Source organism: Rhipicephalus sanguineus, chromosome 1 (genome assembly GCF_013339695.2).
Source record: "Rhipicephalus sanguineus isolate Rsan-2018 chromosome 1, BIME_Rsan_1.4, whole genome shotgun sequence".
Classification (NCBI taxonomy): domain Eukaryota; kingdom Metazoa; phylum Arthropoda; class Arachnida; order Ixodida; family Ixodidae; genus Rhipicephalus; species Rhipicephalus sanguineus.
The window spans coordinates 189,241,742-189,265,261 of NC_051176.1; the positions used below are offsets into that span (position 1 = coordinate 189,241,742).

At 43.7% G+C, this 23,520-nt stretch overlaps 1 protein-coding gene across 1 annotated transcript in view; it reads right to left on the bottom strand.

The window, feature by feature from the left end:
* The window catches only part of LOC119404027 (tRNA methyltransferase 10 homolog B-like), a 62,851-nt gene that overhangs the window by 35,148 nt on the left and 4,183 nt on the right, over positions 1 to 23,520 (bottom strand). The window contains exons 3-5 of the mRNA XM_037670656.2: positions 23,017 to 23,161; positions 20,800 to 20,927; positions 11,571 to 11,723 (exon numbers count right to left, since the gene is read on the bottom strand). Coding sequence (XP_037526584.2) covers positions 11,571 to 11,723; positions 20,800 to 20,927; positions 23,017 to 23,161 — 426 coding nt within the window. The remainder of the gene's footprint in view (positions 1 to 11,570; positions 11,724 to 20,799; positions 20,928 to 23,016; positions 23,162 to 23,520) is intronic.

Here is a 23,520-nt window from a genome sequence, read left to right on the forward strand (position 1 = left end):
TGCCGCGGCACAAAATGGCGGACAGCGCCGTCGCTAAATTTGGATGGTTGTTGGCTCCGCCCCTCCGCCGAACTCTCCGAAGGAATATACGGCTCGCTCTGATCAAAAGTAGGCTCATGAGAATATTAACTTTCTAGGCTCAAAGTGAATGGCAATTAGTGTCGAATAATTTTAAGGGAATTCAAATAGTAGTAGGATACAAATTATATGAGAAAAAATACTTTTAGGTTTTAAATTTCTCACACGTAGGCAATATAAGACGCTAATAAAAAAGATGACTGAAGTGCAGAAGTGTAGCTTCGCGCCGATACGCATTCCCCTGACAAGAGGTTTTCACGGCACAGCAGTCCCATGGTGCCGTGAAACCATCTTTAAGGCAGGTTACATGTGGTAGAATAATTCGTTCTTTTTAAATATTTTCAATTTTAAATTAATATCATAGCAAATTCTACAACTGTAATATGTGCTCGATTATTCGCACAGAACTATCTAAAATGGAACTGCTAAAAATTGGCTCCACAAAAGTGTATTGACAAAATTCAAGGACATTTAAGGACCAACAAAAAATTAAGGGCTTTCCAGGCCTTGAAAATGTTATTTGAAAATTCCAGGGTTGTCAAGGGTTTCAAGGATCACTACGAACCGTGGTTATCATGCAGGGGAGGTCTAGTGAAAGAAAGTATGTTTACGGTGACAAACTGCGGTTAGATATGCGTGCTCAGCTTGGTAGTATCTGTCCTACAAGTTAGCATTTGGTTTTAACTTCGCAGAACGAAATTCGCAATGTATGTGGACCTCAGAGGCAACAATGTGCACTGACGTTACAGGTAGAGTGGTCGCTTTGTATAAAAACTTCTGTTGATTTGTCGCTTCTTTTTTGAATCACTTCATGATAAACAAAAAGCACAGCGGTGCATCAACACTGGTTTTAAAAAGTTTGAAGATGTAATTACGTAGGATTACAAAGCGTAACCGTTATCGGATCACATGATGAAAGAGAGGAGGCGCTTACTGGGGCATCACGCGAGTCAATGATCACAACAAGCCGAAGAAGATGCTCATTCCTGCTGTCTACTATCCGTTTTCAGATATGGTGTGTCAAGTTCGTGCCTAACGGCAGCTCAAGTGCATACTCAACAGCCTATAACGGCATAAAGCAAGGTCGAATCACATGCTCCAAAAGGTTGAAACTCTGCTCCAAATCTGCATTTTTCCTTCTCTAAGAACTGATCCAAGCAGCCAATTGTCTGTTCCACCACTGATGACATTTCATGTTTATGTAAGATAGTCAAAGGCTGGCGTACACACACACACTTATTAAGGCAAAAGCCTTAGATGCCTCATCAAACACGAAATGTGACCGTCGGCGTCAATATGAGTGATACAAAAAATCGTCATGTGATGATGTCACCCTATGATGCCATCATGACGTCACATAATGTGATGCCACATGATAATATTATCACATGAGGTCACTTGGTCATAGGTGGGCCGATCCCAGAGGCATGTGAGGTGCAGAAAGTTTACAACGCCTCTGATCCCGGAGACAGTGCAAAACCACGCTAGGTGCAGAAAGCTGCCATGGGTGGGGTGATCAATACAGCACTGACGGCACTGAGCAGAGAAAGAAAGATCACCTTCACCTTCGAGTCCTCTTAGGTGAATGCATAAGGTACGCTGTGAGTTTTATTTATTATATATTATGATGTGTCAGGCCTCAACCATAAATGCATTTTTTCACCCTTATGTCTGAATAAAGCTTTATCATTAGTAAATTCTTTAGTGCATTTATATTCCTTACTGTACAACAAAACATTAACTGGTGATCCTCTGATTAACGACCTCCTATGCTCAATCAACCCGACTTTTACTGCAGCTTGTGTAACTCACACAAAAGTGAATGCAGCTAAAAGGAACTTAATACGCTACGCCTGTAAGGCATTCTACAAACTTCCTGGTGCAACTTCCTGCTCTCTCTTTCTGCACAGCAGTGCCTAACTTCCCTCACTTGAAGAGAGCTATAAACACAGTGCTATCCTTGTATCAACTTACATTTCTTAACCCTTTCAGGGCTTATGATGTAAATGTACAGTGCCGCAAACAAGTCCCAAATGGTCAATACCGCATATTTACGGTACTGGCTGTGTATACAATGCGCCAATTTTTCCGTTCTTTTTTGCCGAACAAGTGCTTTCAGCCTACGGGTATGCGGGGAATATTTTTCTTGTGCCATTGGCCTTCGGTTTCCGTTCCCAAGTTTGTTTAGGCATGGTTTCAGCTGGTGCACTTAGCATGGCTTGCACATCCACATTTGCACGGGCGCTCAGCGATAAGTTTGCTTTTGTCTCCCCGGCAGTTTCCATTCGATGCTCCAGTAAAAACTGATGTCTATCTGGTTTATAATCTCTCAAAAGGTGGGCGCTTGATCCTAGCTCATTTATTGCCCACAGGGGTGCGATTTTCAACTGTTCACAGGTGGGCGGTGGTATATACTGCCGCAAGCAATGCCTTCTGGTTTGTTCTTTGCGTATTTGGTTGCCAGCGTCTGGCAGCACCCGGAGTTCTTATCTATGTTCGAAGCGAAGCCCGTGTTTCGCTCTCTCTCTCTTTTGTATGCCACACAGGGTATCTGATTTGATAGGGAGAGTGCCTCGCCCTGTCGTAACTAGCGCACTGCTATCGCTATAATTCGATGGTCTCACAAAGAATAACGCCGAGGCATAAGAAGCCCGCAGGGAAAACGCCGCCACGCTCTTTTCCCGCCGACGCTTGCCTGTGTACGTCGTCATTTTGTTGGCTGCTTCTTCACCGCTTTCGTTTTCCTTGAGTTTACTGTGGAGCACAAGTTTGATCCAATAAACCTCGTTTTCTGAAAGAACATTGCATCGTTCTTGGCTATGTGACAATATGAACAATGGCTCCATATACGAACAATGCAACCGTGCCTGCACATTTTCTGTCTCAAGAACCGCAAAAATTGATAGCTTTCCGGTGGCGATACCACGAACGGCCATTGGAAGCAGCTTCTCACTCGCTTGGGTTTAGTGATGGGCGCATAACCACAGAGTTTTCTTGCATTTGCTCACAAACACAGCGATGACAATATGGGTGTGTGCGCCGGTTTCCCTGCTATGAGTGAGTCAAGCAGCGATTCCTTCAATTTGGGGTACTGCCCAAATGCCAAACTGTAATCAGATTCATTGGATGTGCGCTGCCTCGACAAGGAATCACTAGACCATTTGAAATTGGAATCCGACCAAGAGTTATCTTCCCAGAAGTGGGTGCAGCACGATGATTCTGACTGGTACAAAGGTTACTGTAATCTGGTGTGCACAGTTTTATAGCGAAAGCTGTTATGAGATCATTTCAGCGGCCGTTTTTGGCGCCGTAGTTGTCCGCCGCCGCCGGTTGTCCATAACCACTATCGCTCGAAATAAGAAAAGAAAACGAAATAAGAAAAAAATTCCAGGATGGAACGAGGTTCAAACCTGGGCCCTCTGCGTGGGAGCCCAGTATTCAACCTCTGAGCCATGCCGGTGCTTGAAACTGCTTGGCAAAAAGGTCCTATACAGGCTTCATGTCGGGAGAAACCACATTAACATATGCAATATTGCGTGGTAGAAGAGTAAAATATTAAGCACCAAGCGTCGCACAACGCGAATTCTGTAAGCAGGCATCACACAATGCGAATTGCGCAACGAGTAGGCTGTTGAATGCTTCCAACCCATTACAAAGGGCTCCGCCATAATCCTTCATCGTCATCAGGCGCAGCATCAACAAAGTGTGCCTTACATGCGTTTAGCAGGTACTACGGCTCTCCGTAGAATGATGAAAAATGGCATAGTACCTGCTTCCCTACTTCTAAAAAATTACAATGATTTATAGCGCAGTGGGTTCCTCGCAAGTGCACTTGTATTAGTTGCCAAGGAAGCCCATCAGCGCATGATCCATTTCCTCGGGGTCTCAATAAAGTTCTTCGCCCCCCCCCCCTCTCTCCCACGTCAACGTATGTTATACAGCATGGCTTTCCCCGGGGTTTCAATAAAGTTCTTCGCCCCCCTCCCCCCCTCTCTCATGTCAACGTATGTTATACAGCATGGCGGGAAAGGGAAATAGCGACTGGGCGTCACCCAATGCAAATTACATAACTGGTGGGCCGTTTAAAGCTTCCAACCCATTACACGCTCCTCCGCAGAATGACGAGTATTGACTTAGTAGGTGCTTCCTAACTTCAGAAAAATTGCGATTTATGGCGTAGTGGGTACCATGCTAGTGTACTTGTATTAGTAGCCCCAAGAGAGTTTACAACGGGCTCTAGCAATGCCACTCTTCCAGCTTTCGCTGTGACTGTGCTGCGGTTTCAGCGCAGGCCTTTTTTTTTAAGCTTGCTGTGAGACGTTTATTCTGATGAGCATATGTTTTGATTATTAATTTAAGCTTCGTACTCATTCTTATTCTTAATATTCATAAATAAAGAATGCATCTATGCCTATGTGAAATATTTCTCACTTTATGGTCACTACAAAAAATTCTGGGTAAATATTTTTCGAAATGGGACACTCCGAACATTCAAAATCTTCCATAAGGAAATCAACCCTGGGAGGGGCATTTGACGAAAATATTTGACCCTCACAGGATTAAGCCAGTGCATTAAGGAATGAATGTAAGGAACACTCATGACTCTTTTCCGACTATAAAGATGTTTAAAAAAAATCAAGTTAGTCGCACCCTTTAGTACTTTTGAACACCCTGAACAAGACAATCAACACGAAATTTGACACTGCTAGACCAAAAATGCGTGATTAGCAAGAAACTCCGAACTGCTGACGGTGCAGAGCAAACCCAGCTCGCACTCGTGATTAGCAAAGCACACTGTGACATCATTACATGCGCCCATCGCAAGCACGACAGCTTTCGACCAGGCACTGCAACAACCTCCTTGACACTTTGGCAGAATTCAGATGCTGTGATCAGTAGTGTAGCCTGGAACTTTTTCGAGGAAGATGGGTCTCGAATGTAAACAATAGTAGTACTAGTATGTATAAAATTGAAGAGTAAATTTGTGCAGCATAAATAAACAGGTATACGAAGGAATAAAAAAACGTGAACTGGTGCTTTATAACAACAGCTAATGGTTCTGATGAACATCGTTATTAAATGAACAAACACATGTGTAAATTGTAACATTTGAACAAAATAGAGCCCAACGTCAAACCACATGCAACATCGGGAGCCAAGATGTCAGGGCATTTCACTGATGAACAGCAACACAGACAGTCTCAGTGGAGTGGTGCTCACTTCACTTACATGCTTGCTCTTAAAGGGCTCCTAAACCACCCAGAGGCCGAAATTAGTTGTGGTATTACAGTTGTGCACGAGTATACGATGAACACGTAGCTGTGAGAACGTTTCAACACGGTGCCGTAATAGCGAAGTTACAAGTGTTTGATAATACGAAAGATGCCCTCGCTCGTTTCTCTCTTTCTTTCGCTATGCTCCATTCATCGGCTCGTCTCTCCTCCTGGCCGAGTGTTCCTCCTCACCGTACGAGGAGGAAGAGGAGCAAGCGCGCGTACCTGCGAGCGGACAAACAGGTGTTGTAGATGACGAGCAGACGACATGGTGATGTCACGGCGAACATTGAGGGGATGAGGAATGCCGAAAGGCACGGAGAGAAGGAATTGTTTCTTGGAATTTTTGGGGTGCCTGCGGCTCGTAGCACTGCCGCGTTTGGCATTGTTGATCGTGACAGCATTCTGAACTCGATGCACGCGTTTTCTTGAAATATTAAAAAAATATCGGAGGTGGTTCAGGGGCCCTTTAATGGGACCCTGAAACAGTCATGATGATGTTGTAAAAACGCATTGAGCTGGTAAAGCAAGTCCTAAGGGTCATTTGCTGGCCACACCCTGAAATAGGCCGCACCCTGAAAATTGGCCATTTTGTTGAATGTGCCGAGAAAGTTGTGTACAGTGTTCCCCTTTCCTGTGGTCTAAAATATGTTGGACAGACCGGGCGATGCTTGAACGTCAGGTTACAAGAACACAACTTGAAGGTACAAAAGAAAAATGACGGGTTCCTTGCCCAGCACTGATCCCAGTGCGGCTGTACTCCAGCGTTCGAACAGACCGGGGTCCTGGCCAAACATGCAAATGATCAAACCAGAGTGATCATTGAGGCCTCGATAATTGCCAAAGGTAACTGCGTCAGCAAGCCCTCAGTTGCCTTCACCCCAAAAGAGCTGGCTTTTCTTGACAGCGTAAACTACGATCCACACCACTGATATGTTTTGCGGTGGGCTTTCTGCGCATTCATTCATTATGTATTTATTCATGTCCGACAAGTGGTTTCTGCTTAACCTGTTCACGATAGTTACGCGATTTTTTGTGAGCGCTCACGTCACGTGGTATGATGACACATATATACGTATGTGCGTTTTTTCAATAAACCCTCAGTTGGAAGACAGCACTCGTCTATGTTCCCTTTCTTGTCCCTTGTCCATTCTTGCGCTAATTGTGAAGACGGTCATTTGCAGACCAATTTAAGCTATCTGCGTTAAGTGTATAATCTGTTACAAGACTTTAAACATGCAAATCGCGACAGATCGCAGCGGCTCAGCCAAACAAGTTTTCAATATCTCGCTTCCATTCTACGTAAAATTGTTCTAGTATACGTAGCACCAGCAACCGATCTAATTGGATATGTCCACCTACGTCACTGAACCTCCGGTGGACAATGAGCCTCGTCTACCTGTGTTACAACATGCTCCATGTTGACGTGAACTGCGTGACAGTGTTTATCTCGAGGTTTCTCTTCTCGGACACAATGAATTGCCCTAGCTGCATTGCGTGCTGCAAATCTAGCGACTGGTGACTTGTACAGCTGCTACATCGTGTAAGGCATGTGAGCCAATTGGTGAACGGAGTCGCTTCAGTCTGTCGGTGCAGCGAGCGTCGGGCTCTCGCTATCCGATCAACGCCAAGATTCACGCGACTGCGGCTGTAACTTCACCCTTGAAGACGCAGCCACACCGCCCAAGTTTATGCTTATTGGTGATCATTCTCAAATACTTTTTGTTTGCAGCACCTGGCGGAGCAGATCTCAACCAATCCGTGATGCGCTTTGTCTCCGTCGAGCCCACTGCCATCGCCAGCGACGGAGGCGCATTCAGCAAGTCAAGGGGGAAAGGCAGTGCTGAGAAGAAGGGTCACATATAATTGCTTGTAGCTGCCTTGATACAAGGTGCGTCGCTTACCGTATAAACGCGTGTAAGGGCCGCACCCACACTTTCCTCAACCAATATGTATTTTTTTTTTTAACCAATATGTATTAATATGTATTCAAAATGCACACGCGTGTGAGAGCTTCCAGACGTAGTTGATAGATGAGGCAAGGGAAGACAACCATCATCACCATCACTAGAAAAAAGATATGTATACTATATATATATTTTTTTCTTCGCGTTAAGATGTTCATGAAGTGGGCTAAAAATTTTTACTTTTTCATTAGTGTTCATAGACCCGCCAACTTAAGGTTAAAGCGGGATTTTATCTTTAGCTTCTCACACTTCTTACAAATGCACTATCGGCGCTATCCATATTGGCATTAGCATCACCAACTTTTGGCATGGCATTCGTGTTGTTCGGCTTGTGCAGTTCAGCCAGCCATTTGCTATAGTTTTCCGCACTGTTCGATGACCTTCGTGCTAGCTTGTTTTCTACACGGCGTTCACGTTTTGGCAAGATGGCCAAGCACCTGAATAGCTGCATGGCTGGCTATAAGTTGAAGGTGATTGAGTATGCTCTCGAGCATGGGAAACGTGCCGTCAGCAGAAAATTCAACGTTGCCGAGAAGTGTGTTCGACGTTGGTGCACTCAAAAAGAAGCCTTGCGAAACACCAACAGCAATAAGCGCGCTTTCCGAGGAAAGCAGTGCAAGTTTCCCGATTTGGAAGAAGAGTTGCTCCACTATGTGACTGAAGTGCAGAACGATGGTTTTGCATTCACAACGGACATCCTGCGCGTGAAGGCAGTAGCCTTGGCGACTGTACTTGGGTGGATCCTATCTGCGTGGAGCTCGGTGTGGACGGACATTGTGTCCCGAAGTTTTAAAGTCACCGGGATATCTAACAGCTTGGATGGCACTGAAGATGACTGCTTGTAGGGTGACGGGACATTTTATTTCTAATAGTAATGGCATGATATCAATGTACAGTGCTCACAGATTGAAACACAATATCAAAACTTTTAGCACAACGATTGGTATGCACAATCATTCGAGATAACCGCATCACGTCGCTATGAACCTTGTCACTAAAGGCGATGTAGGCTATGAGGCTCTGATGTAAGTGTATGAGCCAATATTATGCTGTTGGATCACGAAGTGAAGAAGGTAGAAGCGAAAGTATGTGCATTACTTAGCCCTAAATTGTCGCATTTGAATGTGTGAGCACTGTACATATGCTAATTGTGATGACAAAAATAAGCGCTCTATGACAATCTTGGTCCAGATCGCAAACAGCACTGGCAGTAGCATCCTTATCAGCTGCTGTCAGTTTGTTCTTTTACAGCGAAAGCTGTTATGAGATCATTTCACCAGCTGTTTTTGGCGCTGTAGTTGTCCGCCGCCGCCGCCGGTGCCCGTAACCAGTATCGCTCGAAATAAGAAAAAAAAAACGAAATAAGAAAAAAATTCCAGGATGAAACGAGGTTCGAACCTGGGCCCTCTGCGTGGGAGCCCAGTATTCAACCTCTGAGCCATGCCGGTGCTTGAAACTGCTTTGCAAAAAGGTCCCATACAGGCTTCATGTCGGGAAGGAAACACATTAGCATATGTAATATAGCGTGGTAGAAGAGTAAAATAAGCACCAAACGTCGCACAATGCGAATTCTGTAACCAGGGGTCACACAATGCGAATTGCGCAACGAGTAGGTTGTTGAATGCTTCCAACCCATTACAAAGGGCTCCTCTATAATTCTTCATCGTCATCAGGCACAACATCAACAAAGTGCGCATAATGCCTTACATGCGTTTAGCAGGTACCAACGCTCTCCTTAGAATTACAAAAAATGGCACAGTGCCTGCTGCCCTACTTCTAAAAAATTACAATGATTTATAGCGTAGTGGGTTCCTCGCAAGTGCACTCGTATTGGTTGCCAAGGGAGCCCATAAGTGCATGATCCACTGCCTCGGGGTCTCAGTAAAATTACAATGATTTATAGCGTAGTGGGTTCCTCGCAAGTGCACTTGTATTGGTTGCCAAGGAAGCCCATAAGCGCATGATCCATTTCCTCGGGGTCTCAGTAAAGTGTACTTGTATTGTAGCCCCAAGAGAGCTTAACGGGCTCTAGAAACGCCGCTCTTCCAGCTTTCGCTGTGACTGTGCTGCGGTTTCAGTGCAGGCCTGGCGCTCTTTTTAGCCATGGATTACAGTTTTTTTTTTTACGCAGTCAGTCGCAAAAATATTGCACAAGAGGTACGAGTGATTCTCAAAGGCTTGAATTACTTCTTTTCACCTCAGCAATCCAGTGAGCAGCTAAGCTTCTTATGCTGTGGGAAGTTTTTAAAGAGAACATCCCGTAAAATACTGAGCAAGTAACCCCACCCAAGCAAAGTGCCCCCTCCAATTTTACTCCTACTAGTTTTGAATTTCCCCGCTGTTCCGGGAAGCACACACCCCCAACCCTCCCGCCCCGCACCCTGACACATATTGCGTCCAGGCAACACTGGCTTGCTTGAATCCAATCCACTTCTGCTTAGCAACTTGATCTCGTAAGCGCCTGAAATTTGTTGTCAAAATTTTATATTTTTCTTCATCGTAATAATGATCAAATGCCGAACTTTGCGCAAGATACCTACAATTTTCATATTCTCACGAGTGTAAGCATGGCCTTCAAGATCTGTATTTACAATGCAAAGATGGTACCGAAGATGGTACTTTCTGGCGCACGTAGTTAGCAACAGTAAGGCCTCCCAGATCTGTCTTTTGCCCAGAGCTGTTGCGTTGGCATGGGCTCGTCATAGGAGGTGCTTCCGTGCCATGCTACCCGCTGTCTGATCGCACTGCCTCTCTGTTTTTGGTGTTTGTGAGTCGTCGTAATGTGCCGTATTCCAGTGCCCTTTGGACACTGGGGTACAGAGGGTTAAACCTTTGCAGTTCGAAACCTTTATTCCCCTTCCGTCCGTTCCGGTCTGAATGGTGCTTCCGTGCCATGCTACCCACTGTCTGATCACGCTGCCTCTGTGTTTCTCGTGTTTGTGAGTCGTCGTAACGTGCCATATCCCTGTGCCTTTTGGACACTGGGATACAGAGGGTCAACCCTTTGCAGTTCGAAACCTTTATTCCCCTTGTGTCCGTTCTGCTCTGAAACTAAAAAAAGTGAAGCTCAAGTAAAAGAAGTTTACTTATTCTTTTAAAGAATGGTGCCATCTTGAATTTTGGCACCATTCTGGGAAAGGCCCCCTTTTGCCAGTAATTTCAAATTGCTGAGGGGGGGGGGGGCACTTGCTGAGAAGTTTACGATAGTCCCTGCCGTCGGTGCTCATACTGCTGTAGGCAGAGCAAAAGGGCGGCATGCTGATGCTAACACTTCTTTTAGACGAAATTATCTCTGCAGTAGCAGTTCTTTAAAGCAAAGAAAGCTATAAAGGCAAAAGCTATAAAGAAAGAAATTTATTTCGGGTGACGCCTGTGATCAGTCAACAAAATGTCCTTATCTCAAGTGGTCACTTCAAAGGGTCCCTGCAACACTTTTTGAACATACTCAGAACTCACTGCAGATCAGTAGTCGAGGCTCTCGCGAACATGTGAGACAAATAATAGCGCATCACGGTGCACACAATTTGCACTGTCATTTCACACAGAGCTGGAAATGGCTCGCTTTTCTTTCGACAAACTGAAATGGACACGGCCAATAGCCGATTTCATGATTGCGAACGCATCCTCGGTAAAGTTTATACGGACTAGTAAAAAAAGTGCAGCGAGTGAGTACGCACTATACCACGCAACCTAAACATTAACTGTAGGACCAAAGCTCAATGTTGGCTTTAACCCTTAGGACACTGGGATACAGTGTCCAAAGGGATACCCTTTGCAGTTCGAAACCTTTATTCCCCTTCCGTCCGTTCCGGTCGGAAACTAAAAAAAAAAGTAAAGCTCAAGTAAAAAAAGTTTACTTATTCTTTTAGAGATGGCACATAATGCAGCGAGAAAACGCGCACTTGAACCAACCATGAAAGAGCTTGCCCAGCAGTGCCCGTAACGGACTGCTGCGGCCGTGTTCTGTTGTAGGGAAGGGGCCCAACAACAGACCAGAAAGGGTTAAAAATTAGATAAAGATAACTTTTCCATTTGGAGCACAACATATCATTACTCTTTTATGCTTTCCTCTATGTGTACTATAATAAAAGCAAATAGAAAGCCCTCAGGACCTGTACAAACATGTTTTCGTCACAGTACACTTTTGCAAGTAAGAGAATCCAAGTTTCAATATTCCAGTGCAATGAAGTGTCACTTTAGTATATCCCATGCTGTAAGGAAATGAAATAAAGTATAAGAGTAAATGACTCACCAAGTACCTTTCAAATCCTTGATGCTTTTCAACACACATCTTGTAAAGGCGGCAAGATGAAGGGAAATGAGTAAAGTAGAGCTTCAAGGGAGTGTAGCTATGACGATTGGAGCCATACAACCTTCGTAACTGTGATGACAGTTTGTTCAGCTCCTGTAAAAAAAAAATTTAACTTAACATGCATGCATAGTCAAAAGCCAGGTTATTTACTCGACAATAACAGAAGAAGCTCATTTTGCCGATGTAGGGTCCTGTTGTTTGTTTTTTGGGAATGTTCACACATTCTTCATTGCATAAAGGGTTACACATTGAGTAATGTACACAGGTGGGAGCTTATAGCTCCTGTAGTTGTTGAAGGGGCTTCTAGACTACATAATTTTTAATAAACATAATGAGCATGTGAAGAAGAAAAACCATAAATTCTAGGCATGTGTGAATATTCGAGCACTTCGAATATTAAAACAAATATTACGATATTCGAATTTGCTTCGACACGAATTTAAATTACTCAAAATTTCGAAGTATTCGAAATGAATGAATAGACATTTATAAACTGCATGTAACCCCCCTGTAAAGGTGGTTTCACTGTAGTGGAGGGGTGCTATACCGTGAATACACCTATCCAGGGAAAATCTGCACTGCCGTGAAGCCCCATTTCAAGGTTAAATGAACATATTACCCTCACATCGATTCATCATTTTTTAAGTTTAAAAGCTTGTTATACTGGCTTATATGCTACAAGTATAATAAATTTTAAAACATAACATATTTTACGGGTTATCACTTGCATTCTACCAAAAGTCAAATCCTGCTACTATGCAAAGTTGCTTTAGTAATAATAATATCTGGCGTTTAACGTCCCAAAACCACGATATGATTATGAGGAACGCCGTAGAGGAGGGCTCCGGAAATTTCGACCACCTGGGGTTCTTTAACATGCACCTAAATCTAAGTACACGGGCCTCAAACATTTTTGCCTCCATGAAAAATGCAGCCGCCGCGGCCAGGATTCGATCCCGTGACCTTCGGGTCTCAAAGTTGCTTTCACTTTAAACCAAAAAGAATGACATTTGCACATGCCTTGTTTCAATTTTAAAAAATATTGTGCAGGTTAGCTGGGTCATGACAAATATGCTTATTTTTCTTTATAATATGCAATATATACTATTCGAATTCCATTTGAAATTATTCAACCAAATCACTATTCACTTTGAATTTACTGCGAACCTAAAATTTACTATTCGCACAAGCCTAATAAATTCCCTATTTTTGCACAGCAAAAAAAATTTCATAAAAATCGTGTTCAACCTGATTCTTGCCCTTTGATTGAGGATAAGAATATAAATGTTGGACATGTGTGAGCAAGCAGTCAAGATATTATAGCATATGTTATTCGTGTATAAGTATGATATAGGCTTCCATTTCAGTAAACACTTATACACATTGTTTAAAACGACTTGACGAGTTTTCTCAGTATGAGCCAGGTTTAGAAACCTAAATTGGGCTAAATCTGACGGTAACATAAGGCACATCTTAGTTGCTTCCATCAAACACTTCTAAATAAAACTGTTCAGTTACCAAGTAAAACACCCACTTAAAAATTTTGTTTCAAAGCAAACATGAGTCAAATCCTGCACCTGCTTGAGTTGAAGTGAGCCAGATCCACTTTTAACCAATGTGTGTCTTCCATAAACACCTTGTGACCAAAACGACCACCAACACAGCCACCCCCAATCCATTTTATGTTTGGCCAGTTGCCTTGCTACCATGCTTTTGTTCCAAGGCAATGTATTTAAAATGAATGACAGAGATGAAGAGGCTGAGGATAAGTTGGTTCTAAAAATAAGTTATACTAAGCTGCACCATATAGACCTAGCAAAGAACATAGGCCTTGCCAAGCACATGCATGACAAATATATCAGACATGTGCTTTCATGAATGAAAAATAAAAAAATATTGCCAGAGAGAAAATAGAAAAATTACACCATCTCCCACTAAAGGGAACCATGTGGGGATGCGAAGCAGCGCATGGGCCGACTTAAGGTTCCGTTCATCACGGGCACCTTGCCCGATGTTAACGCGTCCTTGCAAGTGGAGCACACCGTGAATTCACTGTAGTTACTGTTGCTGTTTGCCATCACGTGATTGCTGAGAGAGTGTAAGGAGGAGAGGCTAAGCATCTTACCCTGCCCCTTACACAGGCCCGAACGCGCTAGCGCGTGCCAGCACACATGGTTTTGTCTGCGTTACGCCAAGCTAGCACAGCATACGACAGCTCGGGCCCCTAAAGTGCTCTGCACGTATCATCATCAAGGCGGTTGAAGAACAAGAGGAAGAAGACTACTCCTTGGCGCGAGCGCGCGCTCAGATGGCTATGCTACACTCACAGCGGCGCGGCTGCATCACGTAGGAGAAGAGGCTGCGCCGCGGCTGCAGCGCATGGTGGAGAGGAGAGAAGGCGACCGAACACCTGCGTAAAGGAGGAGAGTGGGAGAAAGAGCAGGCGCATGCGCAGTGCAGCGCGGACGTCACCGCCGGACACAGCCCCAACCAAAAGCTGCTTCGCATCTAATAACTTCCAAAGGCTATTTCATTTTGATATTTTGTACGCCTGGCCCTGTCAAGTGATGAAGGTCTCTACAAAACTCAAGTTCCCATCATAACCATTGGCGACATCAACGACTATCAGGACTATCAGCCACTCATCTCATCTAACAAAGGATGGTACTTAGAAAAGAGCACTTATGTGGTTAATTTTGTCACACAGCATTGCAAAACCATACATGTGGTGCCATAGAGATATTTTTTGCGGTAACAAGCTAAAATAAAATATTCAAATTAGACCGAGCCAATCCCAATATGTGATATTTCTATAAGCGCAAAATACAACATTTACTTCTAGATACCGGCGCCAATGGGCAGCGGGCTCTGCTTAGTACAAAGAGCAAACCAGCAAAAGTTCTGAACCTCGAGGTGCACAAGCAGGGACATCCTACCCTAAAGCTTTAACTGATGGCTTGGCCAAAGATGGCGTGCAGCAGAGCACTGCACGGGTCGATGCTGACCCGAAAAGAAAAGCCTCGGCTTAACCTGGCCCGCAGTCCAAAATGTTTTCCGGTGGGTCCGGGCCAGGCCTCGGCCCACTTATTGAAGGGCCTAGGCACATGCGAATGTTATGCATTTGATTGTCGAAGGCACTTTGTGCAAAGCTGAAATGACACGTGTGAAGAGCTGGCTCTTAGTGTGCCTCAGCACAGAAAAATAAAAACAGATTATGTTCAAAGTTTTTTTTTTTTTAAAAAAAAAGTGTTTCCATGCAAGGAAATATAAATTGTACAAAAAAACATGCTTCAGATCATTTCTTTGTTCTTTGTACAACACCCACGAGCGCCAGTATACAGCAAACGCAATTCGCCTCTTACATGTTCCTGTGCTGCGCCCTCTGCCGTTTTGGTACAGTTTTTGTAGGGGCCAAGACAACTGGTATCGCCAGACCGAAAGCCTCCGAATTCAAGAAGAGTTTCGAGACTTTTTCGCATGTGCCGTGACATTGTGAAAAACGCATATTTTAATACAGCTGGGTATGCATTCCAAAACGGGAGGATCTGCTTGAAGCTGGAGAACCTGGACAGCCTCCTGTTTTGTACAAAAACATGTAGATTTCTGCCTTTTGCTAGCCTTTGAAAAGTCCTATTGCTATCGTTTTCGGGTGCAGTCTTTTTGTGTCACTGCATGCTATTTTAAGCGCATTTTTCATCTTCATTTCATAAAAAAGGGAGGAACCTTTTATCCGGGATAACCTGGAGCATTGAGTGTGACAGCTTGATTATATTATTTATATTGCACATTATATGACTACATTTTGTGTCACAGTTACAATATTGTCATGGGGATCACGAATACACAAGAGAGACAGAAGCGAGTATATTTGCAATATTTAGAAGTAACTGTGCCACTGAATGGCTGCCAGCATCTTGTACGGCATTCCAGCTTCTTCTCTATCTTTTCGTCTCCAATGGCGTGCTCATGCACAGTGCCTCATAACATCACCCCTGGTGGACAGAGCATCGTCATGGAACCTCCTGTACTTGGCGACAACTTTTCTTGACAGCACTGTGGAAGCTACAGAACCAAAGCGCATGCCTGCTACCGTGCCAAGAATTAGTATACAAGTTTGCTGATAATTTTCTCATTTGCCTTGCTGAAATAAATGCTGCTATATTTATTATGAGACTCAAACAGTTGTCGTAAACAAAATACAGCTATTGTTCACTTTGCAGAATGCTTTCCTTTTCTTTCCATTTCTTAGACAGCACCACCTTTTCAGCACGCCCGTTTTCCAAAGTAAACATGGCGGCCATGACGTAGTGTTCTCCAAGAAAAATATACTCGTAAAATGACACTAAAATGTACACTGAACAATCGAAATATCTCTCCCATTCACATTTTTCGTGTGCATGTTTTTCTATACGCCTTCACGATGCGAGTGAGCAAAACCGAAATCAGCCACAAGCTGCCATACTACTTGCGGAGCAACACGCATGTGCGAAAGCCCCGCCTCCGTAGCCTTCGCTCCACTATCAAGATAAGTGCCGCCGAGTATAGTCATTCAGGACTGGCAATGTAGTAGCGCTTTAGGCGCGACACATGAACGACATCAATAGGTGGTGTAGCAGAAGACGAGTGCGGATGGACGGGAGTGATGAGGTAGTACACAATGGTGACCTTGCGGAGCACTTAGTAGGGCCCTGTGTATCGAGGGAGGAGCTTCTCGCACAAGCCTTCGTGTCGATACGGCGTCCAGAGTAAGACAAGAGATTCAGGAGGGTAGTCAACGTCACGGTGCCAGTTATTGTAGCGCGCTTTTTGTAAGGCCTGAGAAGCACAGAGCCTAGTGTGGGTGATTCAGTGAGTCGCACGGGCTTGAGAAGCGACATCCTGAGCATACACGGTTGGTACGACGGTATCAGAAGGAAGAAGCATTTAGAATGGGAACGTAGGGTTGCAACCGTACAGAAGAAAGAACGGTGAATAGCCGGCGGTGTCATGCCTGGACGAATCGTATGCAAAAGTAACGTAGGGTAGGGTTGCATCCCAATCGCAGTGGTCAGCAGAGAAGTACATTGACAACATATCCGTGAGAGTTCGGTTGAGGTGCTCGGTAAGACCATTAGTCTGTGGATGGCAGGCTGTAGTAAGTTGATGTTGGGTAGAGTAGCTACGAAGGATTTCGTCGATGACTCTTGCAAGGAAGCAGCGGCCACAATCCGTAAGAAGCTGGCGTGGAGCCCCGGGCCAAAGAATGACGTCATTAGGGAGAAAGTCCGTGTCATCTGTAACTATATGAACAATCTACATATCATCTGCTTTTGCTTCCTGCTCACAATGCATAACCCTAAAGGTGCCATGACACGAATTTTCTATCATAATCCGTGTTATGTGGGTTAATCCTTCTTCGTTCACAAACAAGCTGGCAAAATTTTAGCGCATTTGGTCGAGCACTTCATTTATAATTAAATATTTTATAAAGACGCGAGCAGACTCAGAGTCAGGCAACATTGGTGCACTCGCAAGCCGTGACGTAACAAGCTGCTTTCTGCAAGAGCGTCTGCATTCCGGCGAACAATTTTGTTTTCTGGTCAGCTGCGCGAGCAATCAAGCCATTTCAGTTTTCTTCAGTTTGGCACTGAAATTGAATAATTTGCAGCGGCTGAAACTGGTAGAAGACAACGGCGCTGCTCCATGCAGCACATGACGTCGCACGTGCCATGGCAAAATGGCAGTCGCCGGTGGTGGGCGGGGTTTATAGCAGGATACTTCTAGGGCTTATTTTGTACTGAAATATTCTTGTACAATGCATTTTTCATATATACATATATAGGCACAATAGACCCTCTACTTCTATTTTTCGCTGAAAACCGTAAATTGTTGGGTGACCGTGTCATGAACCCTTTAAGGGGAGATGCGGGTCGAAGACACTTTTTTTTTTAATATTCACCCTAGAGCAATGAAACTTGGGGTGTTTGTAGGGATTTTTATGCTGATTACAAATATATAATTAGTTTTCTTGGAAGTTGCATACTTTTAGTTCTGCAACATGACAAAATGAAAAACTTAAGCCTCTTGCCCCCCCCCCCTCTTTTCAGACCTAAACTTCAATAATTTTTTACAATTGATAGTTCATAATGTTTCAAATAAAGTGTGGAATGCAAATAACTAATTAGGAAGTCCATACAAAATATGTACTAGACGGGAAAAATTTTAACGTGGGAAGTTGATATTTCTCCTACCCTAGTAAAAGTTTACGTAACTTTTGTTTATTATATAATAAGAATATTGAAACTTAAACAAGATAACTGCATTTTTTGTACTTTGGAAAAAATTTGGGAAAAATTTCATGCAGATCTGAGCACCAGAAGCACCCGAAAAAGGAGAGGCACCTTGACAAAATGGCAAAATTTGTGTTTTGAGAAAAACGAGTTTTAAAGTCAAAATTGCATGTTTATTTATCAAAGATGTCATTGAATGCGGCGAAATTTGTACACAAGAAAGAACAATCCTCCTTGTAGTGGCCACTGCCATTAAAATGCGCCAGCACCATAGGTTTGGCCCTCACGGCTCTTTCGAGCTGACTCCTCGACAAGAGTTTTTCTTCTCCAGCGCACGCCGACGAGCCCTTGCTTCTCCTGTGTTAGTTTTTGAGACATTTTTTTCTGGGAGGCACTCACATATTCGAATGCCCCAGCAAACTCGTCGGACGCATCGGCGTCACTGCCACTACGCCTTGCGGCAGCAGACGATCTTTTCGTGGTTTGAGTGTTCGGCTTTGATTTGCGCTGGCGTGCTCGAAATTTGTGCGCTGTGTGAAACTTCACAGGCCGGTGACCACGCTTCCTACGGCTTTCTTCATCCATAACGGATAAGCACTCGAGAAAAGCGTTGTTCAGCTGCGCTGCTTGACGAGACACGGATCCTGCAAGTAGGCTTCACAGCACACACAGGCGCGCAGCGGCCAATGGCGGCTTCCGATCCGTACCACGTGATTTAAAGCCAGTCGCGGCGCTCGAAAAAGGCGGCAAAAGCGTGCTTCTCTTTATTATTTCTTGCACTGCAGCAGTGCGGGAAACCGTCGTTATTTGAAGAGTGAGGCTCGGCTCTTCGCCTCATGCGGTCGAAAATGGCGAGCGGCGGCGCATTTTCAGCGGCAAGGTGCTCGAAGATGACACACTTTCGGTCTTTTGACAGCCACCTTGTGCTCTTTAGACGCAATTTTAAAGCATTTCCAGTTGAGTCTCGACATAGATTTTTTTTTTTTTTTTTTCAGAACAGTAGAGGTACTAATCTTAGCAAAACAGGTGAAAACAAAACATCGATAATTTTTGTGCGTTTTTCGACCCGCATCTCCCCTTAAGCTTCTTTATCTTGCTGAAACAATCTATTCAAGAGCCTCTTTTAATATTTTCATAATTGTTATGGTTTTCAATGTGAAATGTAGACAACAGCATTAAGGAGCATACCCTGGGTTTACTTCTATCAGACTTTTCATTTTAGTTGTAAAATTTGTTTTAAAAGCTTTTTTTACTATGTTGTATTATCACTACACTTTTATTGCAATGACTTTTCGTGTACTGCATAAGCAACATCTCCTTTATATTCCAGGGTACTACTGCCGAAACCATGATATTATTATGAGACATGTTGTAGTGGGGACCGGATTAATTTCAGCCCCCTGAAGTTCTTTAATGAGCACTTGTATCCTTCCATTTTGCCCCATCAAAATGCAGCCACTGTTGCTGAGAACCGAACACACATCCTAGAGCTTAGCAGCACAACAGCTTAACCCTTTGAGACGCTATGTACACAATTGTGCACACCACTTGTTTTTGCTATTTGTGTCGACTAGGGGCTTAGAAAGAGCACGATACATTGTGCTTTGGATAAATTGAACCTACTGCATAATAAATTTGTCTTCATTTAACTTCATTTCGCAGTGCACTGTTGCATATGATCACTTTGCTGAAGGCACTACCACGTTGACGAGTTTTTCGACGTGCTGCTTCCCGCGACCCACGTCAAAAGTATAATTTTTCTTTGTTCAGCATGGAGATAACCAAAAACGAATTCGCACTATATTACTAGCCTGAGATTCCATTCTATTTATGCAAAAACACAGCATGAATGGCTTCAGAATAAATAGATATTTAATTACAGATTAATTAGGAATTACTACTATAACACAATAAATTAAGGTATTCCAACATTATTTTTGTTGCAATATAATATCGAGTGCCTTGAAATAGCATTGTATCGATTTGACGCATTTACAGACAGTTTTTCATAGGCGGCGTCTGAAAGGGTTAAGGGGGTACTGACAAGAAAATTTTCAGTTGCCGTTTTTTATCGTCAAACGAAAAGCCAAGCCCTCAAGAGCCTAAAGATGTACTGGCAAGTGTGAGTACACCCTGAAAAATTATTTAAATGTTTTTAAAAGGTAGTTCCGGCTCCTACTGTATCCTGACATCACGATACAGTTGAGTTTCTCGTCAAGTGCTTGTGCAAGACATTGTTATGTTTCCACGAGAATTCTGCTCAGTGGCTTTGTTGGTGACACACAAGTGGCCATTTCATATGTTTTGGTACCTGATGTCATCACAACTAGCCATACTGGTGGGTGAAGTCACCAGAATTGATATTGTAGCCTGACGTTATGCTAGTGTCGACGTCAGTAGGTGACCTATGCAAAAACTGACTTTAATGTCAAAATAAAGTACGTGTAAAGTAAAGTAAAGTAAAGTAAGTGTGTTGTTTGTAAAATAAGTGTGTTGTTTGTGTCAGTGTTTTGTCAGTGTGTTGTATTTTCGCCCGTGGCGTGGTTAAGCCTGTTTTGCTTCTCCCGCCGCCTTTGGGAGCGGGCGTTGTACTGCATTTGTGGTGTTGCCGCAGGCAATAAAGTGTTGCGGATCTCGAGAGCAGTACTGTGTACTTGCCGCCCTGCGCTCAGTGCCTTTGTTGCGCTCAAACGCACGTGTGCTGCGGCGCGCTAGTTCACGCGAGGCGACAGCAAACGCGGCCCTGTGGCTCGCTAAGTCCGAACCCACGCTAGTGGCCGTACTCCTGTGAGATACGTGCACACCACAGTTTACTGTCTTACTGTCAGCTATCAAGACAGAAGACATGACACAAGTGATCTGCTACAGCCTTCTGTCTTTAGGAAAAGGCATGCACATACCTTATCACTCATGTGTTCTGTGTGCCCCATATCAATGCATATGCATGGAGCAGGCACTCCAGAAGCTGCTGAAGAGTCACGGTTGAGTGCCTCATCCTGAACCGGTCTTACAGGCATTTGCCGCTGACCTGAAATAGTGACATACAAGTTCACCTCACACCCAAACACAAAATTTGATCATAAGTTTTCTGCATTTTCTAGTTGGTACGAGACGTTTAGCTGGTGTCAACAAAGCTTCTCTAACTGAACCTCACCAAGAACAGCCTGACCATAAGAGGGGACGAGGGTCTTAAAACAGCAAGAAATCAAAACAAATGTCAATTTAGGGAAATCGCAATGTCGAAGAATTTATAGTCCAAATTATGCTCTGGAAAAATATTATTATATGGCAAGATAACCTTTCTTTTTCTCCCCGGCTCAAGAGATAAAAGTTGCAAATGTTCTCAAAACTTGAAACGCGATTTTCTCGGCTTGTGTGTCTGCCTTACGAAAGGTTTGAGGAAGTTTCTATGAACAGATTTAAACAAACTTGGTATCATTCACTTCAGCAACAATTGAACTGCAGGCTAAAGCTTTCCTTTTTATCACAACATTGATGTTATTGCAAGTATTTGATAAGTACCAGCTAATTACTGGAAGCTAATTTTTACCTTCCAAGTGTGAAAATTATTTCTGATAAAAGAAATAGCTATTTTGACATCTAATTTGTTTTAGCCTGTGTGGTGGACCTTTTAGAAAAACCACATAGTTCTGATAAGTAACTTTTTGTATTGTAAATCACCATAACGACCCATAAGAAATTACCTAATTAAAAAGTGAAAATTTGTCATTACTTCTTTCCTAAATAAATAATTCTGCTTGCAGATTTCAAATCTCAAATTAATGATGCACATGTATGCCAATTTTCATTAAGCTAGGATAAGATAATAAATAAAACAATTTTTTAAGACCCTCATCCCCCTTAAACATAACAAGAAGGCAAAGAAGACAATAGTGCGGACCAGTCCCCAAGGCATAAACCGAACCCACAATATCTCAATTACAGGAAAGACGCTCTACGCTATGCCACAAGCTCAGCACCACCGGTACGAGCCAGAAGGCACTCCAGCCAGTTGCGAGGCATGTCAACTGCGAAAGGATTCTGAAGATCAAAAATAAATAGGACCAAAGCATGGCTTATCACTAACTTTGGCAGCAGTGCGAATAATGATGATCGCATGACCAAAAGAGGAGGAAGTGGACCTGCTGGACAAAGTAAACAAAGGCAATGAAATTTATAAAAAACTGCACCATAGTGATAAAAGTACAATGAATATCAACAAAAAGAACTCCCATATGTGATGTCTATAAAGTGCTGCAGCAAAAGTGGGCTCATTTGGAATGTCAAGGAGCATGTCAAATTGTAATAATAATAATAATATCTGGGGTTTAACGTCCCAAAACCACAATATGATTATGAGAGACGCCGTAGTGGAGGGCTCCGGAAATTTCGACCACCTGGGGTTCTTTCACGTGCACTTAAATCTAAGTACACGGGCCTCAGACATTTTCGCCTCCATCGAAAATGCAGCCGCCGCGGCCGGGATTCGATCCCACGACCTTCGGGTCAGCAGTCGAGCGCCATAAACACTAGACCGCCGTGGCGAGCGCATGTCAAATTGTAATGCAAGGCATCTGTATAAGGCACTGCCCAAGAACAAGCCAAAGCCACAGGACCCATGTAAGATCAAGTTTTTTTTCATAAAATCTGCAGCAGCGGCTCAGTGGTAACAGTGTTGAGCTGCTGAGCATGAAGATGCGAGTTCACGTCCCAATGGCAGATTGCACTCAAATAAGCATAGAATGTAGGAATGCTCATGCTGATGCTGCGGATCCAAATCAAAGGAACCAAGATGATCAAACTGATCCCGAGCACGATACCACGGTATCCCTCATAGACCCCCAGTAGCTTCAAAACATGGAACCCTGCAGTCTAATTGAATCTTTCCTTCTTTAAAGCTACAGCCACAAACCATCAGCTGAGCCGTTTCACATCAACACTGGATCAGCAGTGCAAAAAAAAAGCGATATTTCTAGGTGTAGTTGAGGTTTCTATTAGATCAACACAACTGCCTCCTCAAAATGTCCATAACAGAAATCATGGGTTATCTGCACAGGGATAGAAATAAGACGTATTTTAATGAGACTCAGCATGGCATGAAATAATAAGCATCTTACCCTCAGACATTGACTTGGCACCACAACCTCCCAGTTCCTTTGCTGCAGCTAATCTGCTTTTCCGAGCCAGTTTCTTTTCCCGCCGCTTCGCCTTCCGGGCAGCAACTACCCTCTCATATCGTGCAAGTTTCCTGGCTGCATTTTTCTGCAATGCACAAAAACAATGTTAGGTGTTTTCAGTCTATGCAGGCAATTGGACTAGAGCTTCCCAGGCATTCATATTAACCCTTTCCCTACCGAAGACGAGCTGAGCTCGTCCACACGGTTTGTACCACACTCACGGAAGACGAGCAGGCATCGTCCACCCTAACAAGCATTTGGGGGCGCCACAGTTTACCTACCCTGATTCATTTTGCTGCGTTCTTTCTGGAATCAACAGATGGCACAATAAAAAATTTTAAAACGTGCTCAAAGCACGAGAAAAAACTTGATTCCAGTGACCGGAATTAGAAAATGGCGTCCTCCTTTGTCTACGAGCAGCGCGTGCATGCAGGCAACAGCTCC